The 17,272-nt window shown below is 55.6% G+C and overlaps 1 protein-coding gene across 1 annotated transcript; it reads left to right on the top strand.

The window, feature by feature from the left end:
• The first annotated feature begins 448 nt into the window (after positions 1 to 448).
• FBXO41 (F-box protein 41) lies at positions 449 to 15,606 on the top strand. Its single transcript, XM_025405680.1, has 12 exons — positions 449 to 1,353; positions 3,754 to 3,979; positions 4,468 to 4,541; positions 4,793 to 5,151; positions 5,913 to 6,154; positions 6,378 to 6,493; positions 6,609 to 6,761; positions 7,101 to 7,196; positions 9,546 to 9,664; positions 9,856 to 10,014; positions 11,008 to 11,123; positions 11,237 to 15,606. Exons 1-12 carry the CDS (start codon positions 449 to 451, stop codon positions 11,297 to 11,299), a joined length of 2,628 nt encoding a protein of 875 aa, XP_025261465.1. The 3' UTR covers positions 11,300 to 15,606.
• The last annotated feature ends 1,666 nt before the right edge of the window (positions 15,607 to 17,272 follow it).

Below are 17,272 nucleotides of genomic sequence, written 5' to 3'. Positions count from 1 at the left end.
TTCCATCATTAACATGCTACAGTTTAACCATTCTACCATTGATGGGCACTTGGGTCGTTTCCAGGTTGGAACCATTATAAATAAAAGTAATTACGAGCCAGCCCCTTTAAAAACAGATTATCTCATTCTCTCGCTCTCTCTCTCTTGCACATATACAGGCCCTCGCACAGGTGCCAGAGCAGGCCAGCCTCCTCTGGGAGGTCGCCCCTTGCCCCTCGATGCTGTTTCCTCATGGCTGGGGGGATGAGGACTGGGAGCCGGGGTAGGCGCAGTGATACCCTCTTCCTAAGACTCATCGCGTCTCTTCCAGCCTCCTCGCCCCGGGCCGCGGGCGCCCTGAGCCTTCCTGACCCCGCAGGGGGCCTGGCCCGCGGTCCCCCATGAGCGCGCCCGGCTGACCGGCGGGGCGGCCGCGGTGGAGCCCGCGTGCCGCGGGGGCGGCGGGGCCATGGCCTCGCTGGACCTGCCGTACCGCTGCCCCCGCTGCGGGGAGCACAAGCGCTTCCGGAGCCTGTCGTCGCTGCGCGCGCACCTGGAGTACAGCCACACCTACGAGACGCTCTACATCCTCTCCAAGACCAACAGCATTTGCGACGGCGCCGCCGCTGCAGCAGCCGCCGCGGCGGCCGCCTCGGGCTTCCCGCTGGCGCCCGAGCCCGCCGCCCTGCTGGCCGTGCCCGGCGCCCGGCGCGAGGTCTTCGAGAGCACGTCCTTCCAGGGCAAGGAGCAGGCGGCCGGGCCGTCGCCCGCGGCGCCGCACCTGCTGCACCACCACCACCACCACGCGCCCCTCGCACACTTCCCCGGCGACCTGGTGCCCGCCAGCCTGCCCTGCGAGGAGTTGGCCGAGCCGGGCCTCGTGCCCGCCGCTGCCGCTCGCTATGCGCTGCGCGAGATCGAGATCCCGCTGGGGGAGCTGTTCGCCCGCAAGTCCGTGACGTCCTCGGCGTGCTCGACGCCGCCGCCTGGGCCTGGCCCCGGCCCTTGCCCCGGGCCTGCCTCCGCTTCGCCCGCGTCCCCCTCACCTGCCGATGTGGCCTACGAAGAGGGCCTGGCGCGCCTCAAGATCCGCGCGCTGGAGAAGCTGGAGGTGGACCGGCGGCTGGAGCGCCTGAGCGAGGAGGTGGAGCAGAAGATCGCGGGCCAGGTGGGCCGGCTGCAGGCCGAGCTGGAGCGCAAGGCGGCGGAGCTGGAGACTGCGCGGCAGGAGAGTGCGAGGCTTGGGCGCGAGAAGGAGGAGCTGGAGGAGCGCGCGTCTGAGCTTTCCCGCCAGGTGGACGTGAGCGTAGAGCTTCTGGCCTCACTCAAGCAGGACCTGGTGCACAAGGAACAGGAGCTGAGCCGCAAGCAGCAGTGAGTAGACCCTCGGGGCCCTGTGGGTGGTGGTGCCTGTGCGGGTCACTGTGCCGCCGCCACCACCACCGTGGGCGTGCCTGAGTGTGTCTGTATGTGGCCATGGCTTTGTAATAGAGGATCTGTGGCCAGTAGCATGCATGTGGGGCCAAGAGTGTCATGATGATGTGTGTTTGGTACTGTGAGGACATGGCAGTGTGACCCTGTGCCTCTTTGTGAAGGCTGCCTTTCTTCTTCTCTGTCCTAGACAAGCCAACTCCTGCATTTTGGCACCAGATCCTCTTCTCTTTTGTCTACCCAAAGACATAACTCAACTCTCCCCTCTCCCATCATCAGATTTTCTGTTTCTGCATATTTCTTTTCTTTTCTTTTCTTTTCTTTTTTTTTTTTTTTTTTTTTGTGTGTGACAGAGTCTTGCTCTGTTGCCCAGGCTGGAGTGCAGTGGCGTGATCTCGCCTCACTGCAGCCTCCGCCTCCTGGGTTCACGCCATTCTGCCTCAGCCTCCCGAGTAGCTGGGACTACAGGCGCCCGCCACCACCCCCGGCTAATTTTTTGTATATACATATATATATATATATATTTTTTTTTAGTAGAGACGGGGTTTCACCATTTTAGTCAGGATGGTCTCCCATCTCCTGACCTCGTGATCAGCCCTCCTCGGCCTCCCAAAGTGCTGGGATTACAGGCGTGAGCCACCGCGCCCAGCCTGTTTCTGCATATTTCTAAAAGCATACAGAATGTTATTTCTCTCATCTACCACAACCCTCTTCCCTTTAAGCTACTACTCCTTTTCTCTCCTTACAGAAAACTCCTTGTATTTGTTTATACTTCTTGTCTCCAATTTGTTTCCTCACTTTCTCTCTTGAACCCAGGCTGATCGGGTTTCCACCTCTACCAGGGTCCCCATGTCACCAGTGACCTTTCTGTTGCTAAGGCCTAGCCATGGTCTTACTTGGCCCATTGGTGGCATTTGACATAGCTGATCCCTGACATGCCTTCTTCCCTTGGCTTCCAGGACACTCTTGGAATTTCCTTCTATCTGTCTCAGTCTTCTTCATTTCTCTGGTCTTTAAATGTAGGATTATGAACTACAGATGACCCCTGACTTACGATGGTTTGACACAATTTTTAGATTTTCCGATGCTACAAAAGCATCACGCAGTCCGTAGAAACTGTACTGTGTGAAAATGAAAAACAGTATGTACAACCATACTGTTTCTTTAGTACAGTATTCAATAAATTACATGAGATCAACACTTTTTTTTATAAAATAGACTTTGTGTTCAGTGATTTTGTCCAACTGTAGGCTAATAGAAGTGCTCTGAGCACATTTAAGGCAAGCCAGGCTAAGCACTGGTGTTCAGTAGGGTAAGTGCATTACATGCATTTTTGACTGATGATATTTTCAACTTACAATGGGCTGACGGGGATGTATCCCCATTGTAAGCCAAGGAGCATTTGTATATAGATGTTATTTATGTGTCCCCATTGTGATGTAAACTCCATAAAGGCAGGAGTTGTTCACTGCTATTTCCCCAATACCTAGAACAGTGCCTGGCACCTAGAGGGTGCTCAATAAATGTTGAATGGATGCACAAACAACCGGGAATGCATCTGGGAGTAAGTACACACGTGATTCTAAGTGTGCCATGTGTTCATGCAGCTCCTAGAAGTTGGTGCAAACTATCAGTATGCTTCCGCATTTGAGTGTATTCCTCTGTGGGGTGATGTGACTTAGCGTGTATTTTTGAAGGTTCTTGAAAGTATGTTTGACTGTGTCGGTGGTACTGTGCCTCCATGGTTCTTTGCGTGTCTCACACGTGAGCACATGCCCGAGCTGGAAAATGATGTGAGTACACGAACATGAATGTGTGGGGCTGTGCCTGGGGCTGTGTAATGGGCCTCTGTGTGGGGATATGTGACATGGCTGGTGGCTCTAAGTATGTGCCTAGGAGTGTTCTGTGTTGGGATGCTGGGTATTGAAGGCCATGCACATGTGACTGAACATGTCTGTGTTTCTGTATGAGAGAGATGTGTCTGGTTATGGCATATGAATGTACATGGGGTACGTGTGTGGGGATGTGTGTGTGCCTCGAGTGGTTGTGTGGGACTGAGTATGCCTGAGTATTTCCGTGGAGAGCGGGGTGTGTAGTATTTCTGTGGAGAGCAGGGTCTGGGGCCGGGTAGGTGGGGTGTGAGTGTGTGGCTCGGAGTGCATGCATGCATTTCTGTATGTATCATCGTGCGGGGCTAGGCCTGTTCTGCAGGAACCCATGTGACCGTTAGCAGACACCGCAGGCAGCTGTGCCGGTGTCTCCCCGCACTGGCCAGGCTCTCCTCCAGAGGGTGGGTGGGCAGGCAGGCTGAGGCTCTGGGGTAAGAGACTGCTCTGGGCCCAGGGAGGTGGTGCAGATTGACCAGTTCCTGAAGGAGACAGCGGCGCGGGAGGCCAGTGCCAAGCTGCGGCTGCAGCAGTTCATTGAGGAACTCCTTGAGCGGGCTGACCGTGCCGAGCGACAGCTGCAGGTCATCAGCAGCAGCTGTGGCAGCACGCCCAGTGCCAGCCTGGGCCGTGGAGGTGGGGGCGGTGGTGCTGGCCCCAATGCCCGGGGCCCAGGCAGAATGGTGAGTGCCCACCTGCTTTCTCTCCTCTACCTGCACACCTGGTCCCCCACAACCTCACCTTTCACGTGGCTGGATATCTCCCTATGATGCCCCATTCGCCCCTTCTTTGGCTTTTCCCCCACGAGCAGATGCCAGGAACGGGGAGACCCTCTGATTGGGCAGGAGTGCCAGTGCCAGCCCCCGAGGCTGTAGTGAGATATGATTCAGTGACCCCAGCCCTCAGGGGCTATCTCTGCCCATCCCTGCAAATGAGAGTCCAGGAACCACAAGCTGGGGTCCGGGGTGTTGGGTGGGTGTGGGGAGGGGCTGGTGAACCTGCCTCTCTGGGCTGTCTGTCTGTCCATTTGTCCATCTTTCCCAACTGTTTTCCCTTCTCTCTCCTCTCCCCCATTTCCTCTCCATCTTTTTCCCTGTTTCCCCTGCTATTCCTGCTCATCCTCTTGCCTCCTCCGCCCCTCTCCTTTACCTCCTGCTCTGGGGGCCCACAGCGAGAACACCACGCGGGCCCGGCCGTGCCTAGCACATATGCAGTGTCACGGCATGGCTCCTCTCCCAGCACAGGGTAAGCCTTGGGCCCAGCCCACCCCATGCAGCCCACCCTCGCCCTGGAAAGATCCGCTGACCTGTCTGGGGCTTGTGTCATCCTCCTGTCCCTAACCCCCCGGGTCACGTGTGTCTGCCTTTCCACACCCAGAGGGGGCTTTTGGAAAGCAGTGTGGGTGGGCTGCCCTCAGCCGACGGTAGGGGCAGGGTGGGGAGTTTGGGCAGGCCTGGTGCCTCTCACCCCTTACTGTGTGATCCACCCTGCCCCAGGGCCTCCAGCCGTGTGCCAGCCGCATCCCAGAGCTCAGGCTGCTATGACAGTGACAGTCTGGAGCTGCCCAGGCCGGAGGAGGGGGCCCCTGAGGACAGTGGCCCTGGGGGCTTGGGCACACGGGCCCAGGCTACCAACGGGGGCTCAGAGCGGTCCCAGCCCCCTCGCAGCTCAGGCCTGCGGCGCCAGGCCATCCAGAACTGGCAGCGCAGACCCCGCCGACACAGCACTGAGGGGGAAGAGGGTGATGTCTCTGACGTTGGCTCCCGAACCACTGAGTCAGAGGCTGAGGGCCCGTTGGATGCGCCCCGCCCCGGGCCTGCTATGGCTGGGCCATTGAGCAGCTGCCGGCTCTCAGGTAGGTCCCGGAAGGGTTGGCAGGGGGACACAGGTCTGAGGCAGTGAATCTCCTGGGCTCCTACACCCCCCTTCCCTTTCCCCAGACTTGCCCACCCCTCCTACATAGCACCCTTCAAGCCTAGGGCAGGAACTCTTGTGACAGGGCAGGGCTGCAGCGGCAAAAGTATGCTCAGATTGTCTGATGCACAAGGATGCCACATCCGGGGGACGGGGGGGGTCCATTCACGTGGTGGGCTCATCAACACTTATAGGACAGCAGTTGATTGTTGCCTCCCAACTCTGAAGCCCCTGGTGCAGTGGGGGAGAGGCCTCCCACCATATTCACAGAAGGCCCCACACATATGTGGGTGGGCTGGGAGGTGAGAGGGCTAGGCTAGGGTCAGGCTTGTAGCTGCACCCCATGTTCTGGGTAGCCCCATGCCCACCTTCTGTTTCCAGAGGCCCAGTTTATACTGCAGCACCCCCCAACCCCTTTCCCTCTCCAAATCTGATAGTTGCCTCATGTAGGGGGTGAGTTTGAATGATATATAACCTTAAAAAGAAAGGTTACACAAGGGATGCCTTTTTGTAATTTGTAAAACTGGAGATGGGGTACTGCAAAGGACAGGGATGCAGAGGCCCCTTTTCCTTCCTCCCTAGGCCCTGGTACCACAGCATGCCCATTGCTCTGCAGCTCCTACCCTGCCCCAGCTCCCCACACACATCCCCATACCAGCCTTGACCCTCCACGCCTACTTTTGAAACCCTTGTATTCTGCAGCCCGCCCTGAGGGAGGCAGTGGACGGGGTCGGCGAGCAGAGAGGGGCAGCCCCTCACGCTCCAATGAGGTCATCAGCCCAGAGATCCTGAAGATGCGAGCCGCCCTCTTCTGCATCTTCACCTACCTGGACACACGCACACTGCTGCACGCCGCTGAGGTCTGCCGGGACTGGCGCTTCGTGGCCCGCCACCCTGCAGTCTGGACAAGGGTGCTGCTTGAGAATGCCCGTGTCTGCTCCAAGGTGCCTGCCCCTGCCTGCCTTCTGTGCCCTGCTGTGAACCCACCTTTCCCCGTGGGTAGAATCTGGCCCCTGAAGGTCTGGTCCTTGCAACCCTTACAACACTGTAGCACCAACCTGGCTTCCCTGAAATGCTCTCATGCAGCCTCCTATCCGGGGCTGGCCCACCTCCAGCCAACCAAGTGCAGACCCCTTCATCTCCAAATACTCTTCCCCTCCCCCACAGTTCCTGGCAATGCTGGCTCAGTGGTGCACCCAGGCCCACTCTCTGACGCTGCAGAACTTGAAGCCCCGGCAGCGGGGAAAGAAGGAGAGCAAGGAGGAGTATGCCCGTAGCACCCGGTGAGGCCTGCAGTGGGTGGGTGCTGGGTGCTGTTGGGCCACAGACCTGGAATTAAGTAAGGATGTTTCCCAGAGGAGGAGGTGGCCAGCTCTCTGACCTCTTGGTCATCTCCAGGGGCTGCTTGGAAGCTGGGCTGGAGTCCCTGCTGAAGGCAGCTGGGGGGAACCTGCTGATCCTGCGCATCTCCCACTGTCCAAACATCCTCACCGACCGCTCGCTCTGGCTGGCCAGTTGCTACTGCCGTGCCCTGCAGGCTGTCACCTACAGGTGGGTCAACCGACTAGAAGCATAGCCTGTTCCCTCTAGGCCCAGGGTCCCACGGCATCCCTAGGTGCTGCATAGCTTCCCCCAGGGTTCTCAAGCAAAGGGATCCAAGAACTCTATGGCTGAAGGGAAGGAAGCTTTGGCAAGAGCAGAGGCCACCAAGAGTGGGCAACTCCAGCTTTGTCTTATATCTTTTCATTTTCTCTCTCTCTTTTTTTTAATAGAAACGGGGGCTCACCATATTGCCCAAGCTGGTCTAGAACTCCTGGGCTCAGGTGATCCCCAACCCCAGCCTTGACCTCCCAAAGTCTTGGGATTACCAGCAGCCTTGTCTTTTCACAGGAGTGCCACAGACCCTGTGGGCCATGAGGTCATTTGGGCCCTGGGCGCAGGCTGCAGAGAGATCGTCTCCCTTCAAGTGGCACCACTTCACCCCTGGTGAGCCCTGGCAGGTTTGGGGGATGGGAGGGGAACACAGTTGGGCCTGGTCTGGGGCTGAGGACTGAGCGGATCTGAGCCCATTCCACAAACTATCAGGACAGATTAACACACATTAATCTGTCCATTGAGGCATTAGGAGCAGGGCTTTAAAATCAGACCTGGTTGATTACAGTGACTTACACCTGTAATCCCAGTACTTTGAGAGGCCAGTTTGGGCGGATCACCTGAGGTCTGGAGTTCGAGACCAGCCTGACCAACATGGAGAAACCCTGTCTCTACTAAAAATACAAAATTAGGCGAGCATGGTGGTGCATGCCTGTAATCCCAGCTACTCAAAAGGCTGAGGCAGGAGACTCACTTGAACCTGGGAGGCGGAGGTTGCGGTGAGCCGAGATTGTGCCATTGCACTCCAGCCTGGGCAACAAGAGCGAAACTCTGTCTCAAAAATAAATAAATAAATAAATAAGTAAATGAAATCAGACCTGGGGTCATGTCCTGGCTTACTGGCAGTGCCACCTTGGGAATCCCAATCGTGTCTTAGTTTCTCAAACTGCAAAGTAAAGGTGGTACTAGGAACTATGGACCTTATTAGGGCTGTTGCTGGCCCAAATGAGATCAGGTACACAAAGCCTGCAGGGTCTACAGTAATTGTTCAGTAAACACCAGCTAAAAACCACCAGCTTTGTTTGACATATGAAAGGTGGTTCAGGGAGGTCAGTGTATGAAAGAGCTGGTCGTTGGAGAATCCAGGTTATGAAATCATTTCTCACTCTGCTTGGAGTTCCTCTAACACACCAGGCTCTTTTGCTCCTCTCCACGCGACAGCTCCTCCCAGCCATCCAGTGTGCCTTCTGTAACACCCTGGGTAGAGCGTGTCACTGGTCCCCTGCCTCAATCCCCACTGCATTTTGCCCTGATCCCTCTGTCATCTACTTTGCAATAATTTCTTTTTTTTTTTTTTTTTTCTTTTGTGAGACGGAGTCTCGTCTGTCACCCAGGCTGGAGTGCAGTGGCCAGATCTCGGCTCACTGCAAGCTCCGCCTCCCGGGTTTACGCCATTCTCCTGCCTCAGCCTCCCAAGTAGCTGGGACTACAGGCATGGGCCACCACGCCTGGCTAATTTTTTTATTTGTAGTAAAGACGGGCTTTCACCATGTCGGCCAGGCTGATCTCGAACTCCTGGCCCCAGGTGATCTGCCCGCCTCGGCCTCCCAAAGTGCTGGGATTACAGACATGAGCCACCACACCCAGCCCTACTTTGCAATAATTTCTTGATATTTCGATCTCCTACACTAGGCGGGTGGTTCTCAAGGCAGAATCTAGGAATGTCCATTTCTGTATCCCTGGTATCAAGTACATAATAGATGCCAGCCAGAGAGATGTCTGTTGCCTGGGCAAATGATGAGGGATGAAGTGTTCAGGGAAATGGCGTTTGGTGTGAATGGAAAGGAAAGTTGGGGCAATCAGGAAGGGCCTTGCTAAGGAATTTAGGTTTTTTGCATTTTATCTAGAAAGTATTGGAAGCTATTTGGGGGGATTTTAGATTTTAAGAAAGGGATTAAGATCAGACTGGTAATGTTCTATGCCCCTCACCACTTTCCTGCCACCAAAGAGACTGTCCACTCTTTGAGGGCAGGGACCATGTCTATGTTGTCAGCACTGCACCCCAGGGCCTAGCTCAGTTATTGTTGACTTGATAACCACTTGCTGAATGGCGGAGTGAGTGGCTGTAGGAATGAAGGGCTCCCTGTCTACAGTGTGGAGGATGAGATGGCAGGGAGACTAGTGTTAACCCAGAGAATGCCAATGGTGGTCTGAACTGTGGGTTCAAGAGTAGTTAAGGCCGGGCACAGTGGCTTACACCTGTAATCCCAGCACTTTGGGAGGCCGAGGCGGTGGATCACTTGAGGCCAGGAATTTGAGACCAGCCTGGCCAACATGGTGAAACCCCGTCTCTACTAAAAGTACAAGAAAATGAGCCAGGCATGGTGGCGCATGCCTGTAGTCCCAGCTACTTGGGAGGCTGAGGCAGGAGAATCGCTTGAACTCAGGAGGCAGAGGTTGCAGTGAGCCGAAATTGCACCACTGCACTCCTGCCTGGGTGGTAGAATGAGTCCCTGTCTCAAAAAAAAAAAAGAAAAAAGAGTGCTTGGGAATCAGAATCTGCAGGACTTGGTGGATGAGATGAGGGCAGAGGAGTCAGGGATGATCCCAGTTTTCTGACTTGACCAGCTGGGTTGTTGGAGGAACGCTTGCCTGAATCAGGGAGGGGTCCCACAGGAGGAGCATGCTGGGGCGTTAGGCATCCGAAGACCTCCCTGACGGCTCCCCCTTCCCGTTCTCCAGCCAGCAGCCCACGCGCTTCAGTAACCGCTGCCTGCAGATGATTGGTCGCTGTTGGCCCCACCTGCGGGCCCTGGGGGTCGGGGGTGCCGGCTGTGGGGTGCAGGGCCTGGCATCACTTGGTGAGTCTTTCCTTGGACTGGGGTGGCGGGTAGTAAGAAGCAGGCATGGGTGCAGTGCTGCCCAGTGAAATCCCACAGGGCCTGGGGCTGCAGCCTGGGTGGTGGCAGGTGGAAGAGTGGTGGCCAGGGTGCTGGCTGCAGGGGTGACCTGGGGGGTTTGTCAGCAGGATCCCCCTTCTTCCTCTTCCTAGCGAGAAACTGCATGCGGCTGCAGGTCCTGGAGCTTGACCATGTGTCAGAGATCACCCAAGAGGTGGCGGCAGAGGTCTGCCGGGAAGGCCTGAAGGGATTGGAGATGCTGGTGCTCACAGCGACTCCCGTCACCCCTAAGGCCCTGCTGCACTTCAACAGTGAGCAATGGGGAATGCGGGGCAGGGTATGACTATCACCTGCCACGGGGCTCTGTCAGCAGGTAGCCTAACTATCACTGGGGCAGATGGATCAGGGCCTCCAGCCAAGGGCAAAGGCAGGGGGACAGGTTAAGAGCACTGGTTCTGGAGCTTGACTAACCTAGGTCCCAGGTCTGGCTCTGCTACTTATTAGCTGAGTGATGTTGGGCAAGTTACTATACCTCTCTGAGTCCTGTATTCCCATCTTCTAAGTTGACTTTCTAGGATGGGTGAGAGGATTAAATGGGATATGTGAAAGCTCCCCCCACCCCCCGCCCCAGGACAGTTCTCAGGGTGAAGACTCCTCTCTCCCTGGACTCCAGATCATACCTCCTTGGCTTCCACACCTTTCTCAAACCACCCACTCCACTCTCAGTCACTACTCCACCTGCACTGAGGACCCTCTTTCCAAGACCTTCTTCCCCCTTCAGCCACATGGCACGCCCTGGACTTTATCACCAGAACTAACTGCTCAGCCTCCAGAATCATGACCTCTAGGCCCTTCTCAGCCATCTGATCTTCCTCCACCTCCCCCGACTTCACGCCATATCCAGTTCCTTAAGCCGTCTGTTCCCAAGTGTTTGTCCCACCTCCCCCTCCTTTGTGCTTGAGCCTGGATCCACGAGCCTCACCTCAGCCACTCTGTTCCTTGTCATTCATCCCCAAATGCCCAGACCATGGTATAGCTTCCCCCTGTGTCAGGGAAGTTCCTAGAGGCCTTGGACAACTGGCGGCTGCCCACTCACCCTCCCAGAGGCCACTGCAGCCTCTCCTGTCCCTCAGCCCCACCTACCTCTCCCCGCATCTTGTCGCAAGCCCCCAGGTGGCATGGGTCCTGTGTCGTGTTCCCGGTGGCTGGCACCTGATTGTCTGATTTCATTAATTAGTGAGAGGAGAGGAGGCAGCTCCACAGCCCAGGCCAAACACGCCCCTGCCTTGCCCACCTTTTCTCAGGCATCTGCCGGAACCTCAAGTCGATTGTGGTCCAGATTGGGATTGCGGATTATTTCAAAGAGCCCAGCAGCCCGGAGGCCCAAAAGCTGTTTGAGGACATGGTGACAAAACTCCAGGTGAGGGGTCGGCTCTGAGGCTGTCCAAGACCCCAAGTGGCATCCCTAAACTGGGGCTGGTGACCTGGGTGAGTGTGGCAGGAGGGAGAACTAACCCAGGGTTCGGTCCGCAGGCCCTGCGACGGAGGCCCGGCTTCTCTAAGATTCTGCACATCAAGGTGGAAGGCGGCTGCTAACCCGGGTAGGGGGCGGCAGGGCCCCTGCCAGCCCCATATCAGGGCACTCTCTTTGGACCTCAGAGGGACCCTGGTTTGGACTAGACCTTTGGAGGCCAAGTGTTATCCTTGGCTTCTGGAGGGGGACTGACAAATCTCCTGTCCTCCTCCTGGAGCAGCGGAGCAACAGGCCTGACCCAGGGCACTGCTTCCCTAGTACAGGGGCTTGGACAGAAGCTGCCCTCCGACCCCGACCCTACCCCAGCTGGAACAGCCTCTGGCACAGCCATTGAGGAGCTGTCACCACCAGCGCCTGGTGTCATCATCACCTGGAGGATCTGCAATAACCACCCAGTGGCTCCTCAGCTGTTCTGGCCAGCCTCTCCTTCCTGAGGCCCAGCCTCCTGGTCAGGAGCCTCTGGGGCCCCAGGCCAGTGGGGGCTCCACAGGGCAGCTCAGACTTGGCAAGGAGGACTCTTCTCCCCAACCCTGCCCCAGCCTTCTGGGGGCACCCCTTCAGACAGCCTGCCTAGGCTCTGGATCCACATTTTCTGGGGATACCACAGGCAGACCTAGGAACCTGGGCACGTGGTCAGCCAAAAGCTGGGGGCAGCAGTACAGTGGGGTAGTGGGGGTGGGTTTGGAAAGGAAACAGTCACCCAGAACTTCTCTCCAGGATGAGACCACCCTTCCACGGTGGGGGATTGCCAGGGGGAGGAAACTTATTTATTGCTGTAAGACAAGACCCCTCCTCCCAACCCCACACCCCACCGCATACCAGAGCTAAATTCAAAGCTGAAAGGCACACCTTTTTATACCTACATTCATTCCTGAGGGACCCTCCAGAGGGTCAAGGTCCCAGCCCCAGGCAGCCCTGTCACAGTGAGAAGTACTTCCTGTCCTCAAAGAATTTCCTTCTAATCCAGGTGCTTGGGCAGGAACCTGATGGCCTTCGGGTCACCAAGGCTGTCTGGGAGGGAGGCACGGGGCCGCCCTCTGTGCTGAGGCCGTGGAGGAAGCCAGGAGGAGGGTGGCTTGCTTTGCTTCCTTGTCTAATTAGCTTGCTTGAAGATGTAGCCTTGGCAGGGAGCCAGACCCATGGGGCCAAGGAAGAGGAAGAGCATCCTCAACAGACTCACTCCCCCTTCCTCGGTCTCCACGGGCCCCATGGGCTGAGGGCTGCATTGGGGTCTTCTGCCTAGGGGAAGTGCTGGACCTGGGCTGGAGCCACTTGGCTTAGAAGCCACAGGATTCCAGTGGGGCTTTTCACTGGCCTTTGTAGTCCCCAAAGGATCAGGTCTCAGAACCAAGGCTCCAAAGGCTTGAAGTCTCCCCAGTTCCTCCTCTCAGAACTCCCATAGTGGCTCAGAGGCCGGGGGTCCTACCAACTTTCATTTGGAAAGTTCTTTCAAACATCTAAACTAGATCTATCTTAGGGTTTCTTTCTCTCCTAGATAGGATCAGCTCCCAGCCCTAGCCATTAGGCTGCTGGTCCTGGCTGGGGATGGGGTCCCCTCGTTACCCAGTCCTTCCCAGGAACCCAACTCCCTAACGCAACCTGGCTTGGACATGAAGACCCAGCCCTCGGTTACCTTGTAAAGAGTCCTCCAGAGCTGGGACCCCACGGACGCAGCAGCACACCCAGCTCCCATGGCATCACTCCCTAGCTCTGTCCCAGATCTTGCTATCATTGTTGACTTTTCCTCCTGTGGCTTGTTCTGTCCCTGCCCTTTGAAAATCTAAAATACCAAGGGTGTCATGCTGGCAACTCCCTGCCCAGTCCTGCACGAAGCCTTGGCTGTGTGTGGCACCCCCTGCCCCTACCCCAGAGCAGCTGGCTCCATTGGCTTCTCCCTGCACCAGCCCTGTCCTCAGGGGTCAGGAAAAAGCAGCACAGCTTTCTTTCCTCTCCTCCAGAGGCCTGGAAGGGAGGTGGAGGCCCACTAAGGGCCTGGATACCTTGGATTTGTTGGTCCTGCCTTGCCAACTGTACCCTGCAGCTCCTGCTCCCTGTGACCCCAGAACCAGAGGTGCTGCCTTCCCTGTCTCCTGGACAAAGCACAAAGGGATGCCCTGCTTGGCTTCAGCCTGCCCAACTGAGGGATTTTCTCTGTCCCAGGGACCTTCCATCCCTGAATACAAGGCTCTGGGCAACTTCTCTCCGGGTGGTTCACACTAGAATGCCTGGCATTAGCCCTGGGAAAGGAGGTTGGGGCATATGGGCAGCGAGCTAGGGGGGAGAAAGGTGGTGCTGAAAGGCCAGAACGCTAGTTGCCGTTTCACTCATTCATTCATTCGTGCAACAGTACCGAGCACCACCAGCACTGGAGGCAGAGGGGTGAACAAGATACCCTTCTGCCTGGGGGACGTCCACTTCCCACAGGTTTGGCTATTTCCAGGAAAGCCCCTCAGTCCTCCACCTTGTTCTGGCTGTGTGTGAAGGATATGTGTGAGCAGGCCCAATCCTTTGCAGCAGGAATGAGAGGTCAGAGTATCCCACTGCACATGCACCCCCGGGCTGACAGACTTGTGCCCCCCAGCCTTCATGCATGCCTGAGCACTGGCAGCTTTGCAGCCCCTGCCCCACCAGCCCCTTGACGCTCTTCTTTTGTTCTTTCCTTGGGGATGAGCCCTGCTGCTGAGTAGGGAGCTTTTGCTTGCTGGGAGGCTCTATGCATTGATTTCTTTGGCAACCATACAGCTAGGGCTGAGGATGGGAACAAGGACAGAGGGCCTGGCTATCCCCAGAAGCATTTCATCCATCTTTACCCACCCAAAGGGATCCCTCCACATCTCATACCCAGTAAGATGCAAGAAAGGAATATCTGAGAGCAAGCAGCCCTGCTCCAGGGGACCCAGGTATGTGTAGAGGCCCAGTGGGGGTGGCCACTTGGTGTTTCTACCACCCCCTGCCATCCAGTCTGGCTCCAGTGCCTACCTGGGAGGTTGGTGTACTTGGCTTAAGTACTTTATGCTTTATTTAGGCTGCTTCCCCACAGCACCGACAGGAAATGAAGATGCACTTACATGCATCCCTGCGGGAATAAAGAGGGTGGGCTGCCCAGCACCACGGCCTTTCCCCAGCCAGGAGAGACCACCTAAGGATCAAGGCAGCTCCTGTTTTCTTGGTCCTGTGACACTCGAGTCTGAGCCAGCCCCTCAGGAATTGCCTCGAAAGGGGGGGGAAAAAAAAAAAAAGGGCCTCCTTCCCAAGGCCTCCTACTCCAAGGTTTGGCTCCATCCCTTGCCTTTGGGTCCTGCCTATTACCCTGGTCCTAGTCTCTAATCTTTGGGGCCACAGGTGGGAAGTCACCTGGGCCCCAATCCCTCTAAGGCGCTAAGTTGAAGGAGGCCTTCCCAGAGTGACTATTGGTGCCAAAGTCCCAGTTCCTGTTGGACTTGGGGTAAAAACAGGAGAGATAGTGAGTGGGTATATGGCCCAAGTGCCCACAGAAGTTAACTCGAACCCATGGGACATGTCCTAGCCTGTCAGTCCCTGATGAGTGTAACTTCCTTCCCCTGGGGGCCTGGTCCTTCTCTCTACCCCAGTGGCCATGCTTTCTCACCCAGCCTTGTGCCCGGCCTGCATTTCTGTATATATTGGTGTGTATTGTGTGTATGTATGTATTCCTGGACAAGTGTGTTCATCTGCAGCCCTTGCCTGAGGATAAGGTTTAGGATTGGGTAAAGATCAGAATACCAGGGCCAGCTAAGGCAACGACTCCCTCCCCAACCCCTTGGGACCTCAGCCAGTCCCAAGGCTGCCCTGACAATCAGGCAGGCTCCCCACCATGAGACTAAGCCTCCTCTGCCACTGCCAGCATGGGCCAAGGGAGGCTTGGCCTTGGGCTTGCCAGCCTCAGCTCTGCCCTGGCAAGGGTCTTGTATCCAGGGCAGAGGCCTGAGGTGACCCAGGCTTGCCTTGTGGCTGATGCCAGCAGGCTTGGTTCTAGTGGGCACCACTGGTGGGTGACCTCCATAACTGGCCCTTAGGCCCTGCCTTCCTGCACAGCTAGGCTATAATGGGCCCGAGTGTGAGAGGGTAGCTTCCCCAGCCCCAAGCATAGGCAGAGGGGTGGAAAGCAATTTTTGGTTTTATTTTTGTTTCTGAAGTGGTGCCTGTACCTCCAGCCCCCAGGGGGCCTTTCCTGGCCACACTTCTCTGCCCCACCCAGGCATCGCCATCCCAGCACTTTGCTCCATGTCACCCATAAGATGCCCTTTGCTGAATGTACCTGAGTGTATGTATTTAAAAGGACTCACATGGGCATCAGAGAATTTATGGCTCTGTATCCAATAAAAAAGATGGTGAAACTGGTATATCTGCCCCAGAGAAGTAAATGGTATTGTGGCCACACTTGGTCATCTGTGTTATCATGGTCTTTCTGCAGCTCAAGTGTACAAAGGCAGGTAGCCCAGTGGAATGAAGTATTAGCGAGACTTGCCAGCGGGCACAGTTGCTCACACCTGTAATCCTAGCACTTTGGGAGACTGAGGTGGGAGAATTGCTTGAGCCCAGGAATTCGAGACTACTCTGGGCAACATAGTAAAACCCAATTGAAAAATTAGCTGGGCATGTGCCTGCAGTGCTAGCTACTTGGGAAGCTGAGGTGGGAGGATATCGAGCCAGGGAGGTGGAGGTTACAGTGAGCTGAGATCACGCCACTGTACACTTCAGCTTAGGTAACTGAGTGAGGCCCTGTCTCAGAAACAACAAAAACTTGCCTCAGGACTGCAGAAAAGCCACCTAGGGTTACTGTCCTGCCACCGCTCAACCCTGCTTTCAGTGTGTGCATCCAGAGGAAATGCCTTGAGATACATCATTTCTGACTCTCAGCTGGGAGACTACCTTCAAGGGCAAATTCAGCACCAGTACAACAGGGCAGCAGGCACTGCCCATCCCCTCCCTGGATTGGCTGCCTCCTCAGGAGGCTCTGGCCAATCAGGCTTTGACTGTGGGAGATCAGGTTGCCATCATGGTCTGGCCTTGACTTCCTCATCCAAAATGCCCTTGTGCCACTGACTTGATTCCTAGGGTCTCGAAATATTTAAAATCAGAAAAAAGAGTAAGTGTTTTAGGCTTAAATTGTGTCCCTAACATCAAGTAAAATGAACATTTAAGTCTCACTACTCTTTGAGACAGCTACTCTTACCCTGTCATACAGGTAGAATAGCAGAGGCTCAGAAAAATTAGTCTACCCAAAGACCATCAAGTTAGGAGGAATGCCAGATTCCAAAGCCTGGACCTGCCCACCACCCTCTGTGCTTTTGAGTCCATCTAACCAGGAGTGACTGGGTTCAGAGAATTTTTTTTAAAAAATCCCTTTCCAGTTTTAGCTAGCAAGTCTCAATGGCTGACAATGACATCATATTTACCTCCAGCTTTAACAACGACCAACTACAGAAGGGTGCAGGCCAGCTATCAGGACCAGTGTAAATGAGGAGGATGTTAGACACTGCTGTATTTCCAGCTCATCTGTGCCAGCCATTCCAAACTCCCATTGGTCACAAGAAAGCAAAACGACCAAGATCACTGGGGGCTAAACTGAAAAGACCAGGGGGGTGCTTTCAGTCATCTCCTTAGACGACTTCCAAGGGATCACTAGAGTTTAGAGAGCATGAGACCCTCCCTAAAACACCCTTCTCACAGTCTTGAGTAAAAGGGAACAAAAGACTAAACCAAAAGAATATGGAGATAGAAGGGGCAGACAAGGTAATATAACCCATTCACTCAAACCAGAGAAACCCTGAGAGCAGTGCCTGGCTAGGCCAGGGCTAATACGATGATGCTAGAAGAAAGCAACTGCATGTTGTCCAGCCACTTCTGGAACGAAGAATGCAACCATAGTGAAACTTCCAGACAGGGGCCACTCTAGTGGAGCTGACCCCAGAATGCTCTTGTCTCCCTGTTGGACGAGTGCATGTAAAGCTAAAATTCGGAGCTACAGCCAGACATTTATGAGTACTGTGCCAAAATAATTTACAAAGTTATCC

This window comes from Theropithecus gelada, chromosome 13 (genome assembly GCF_003255815.1).
Source record: "Theropithecus gelada isolate Dixy chromosome 13, Tgel_1.0, whole genome shotgun sequence".
NCBI lineage: Eukaryota > Metazoa > Chordata > Mammalia > Primates > Cercopithecidae > Theropithecus > Theropithecus gelada.
This window is presented reverse-complemented; position numbering and strand designations above follow the sequence as displayed.

Excerpts from the sequence above, each read along its gene's own strand:
- FBXO41 (XM_025405680.1), top strand. The coding sequence starts at position 449 with ATGGCCTCGCTGGACCTGCCGTACCGCTGCCCCCGCTGCGGGGAGCAC. Across the intron at positions 1,354-3,753 it reads GAGCTGAGCCGCAAGCAGCA|GGAGGTGGTGCAGATTGACC; the intron begins GTGAGTAGACCC and ends CTCTGGGCCCAG. Across the intron at positions 7,197-9,545 it reads GTGGCACCACTTCACCCCTG|CCAGCAGCCCACGCGCTTCA; the intron begins GTGAGCCCTGGC and ends CCCGTTCTCCAG.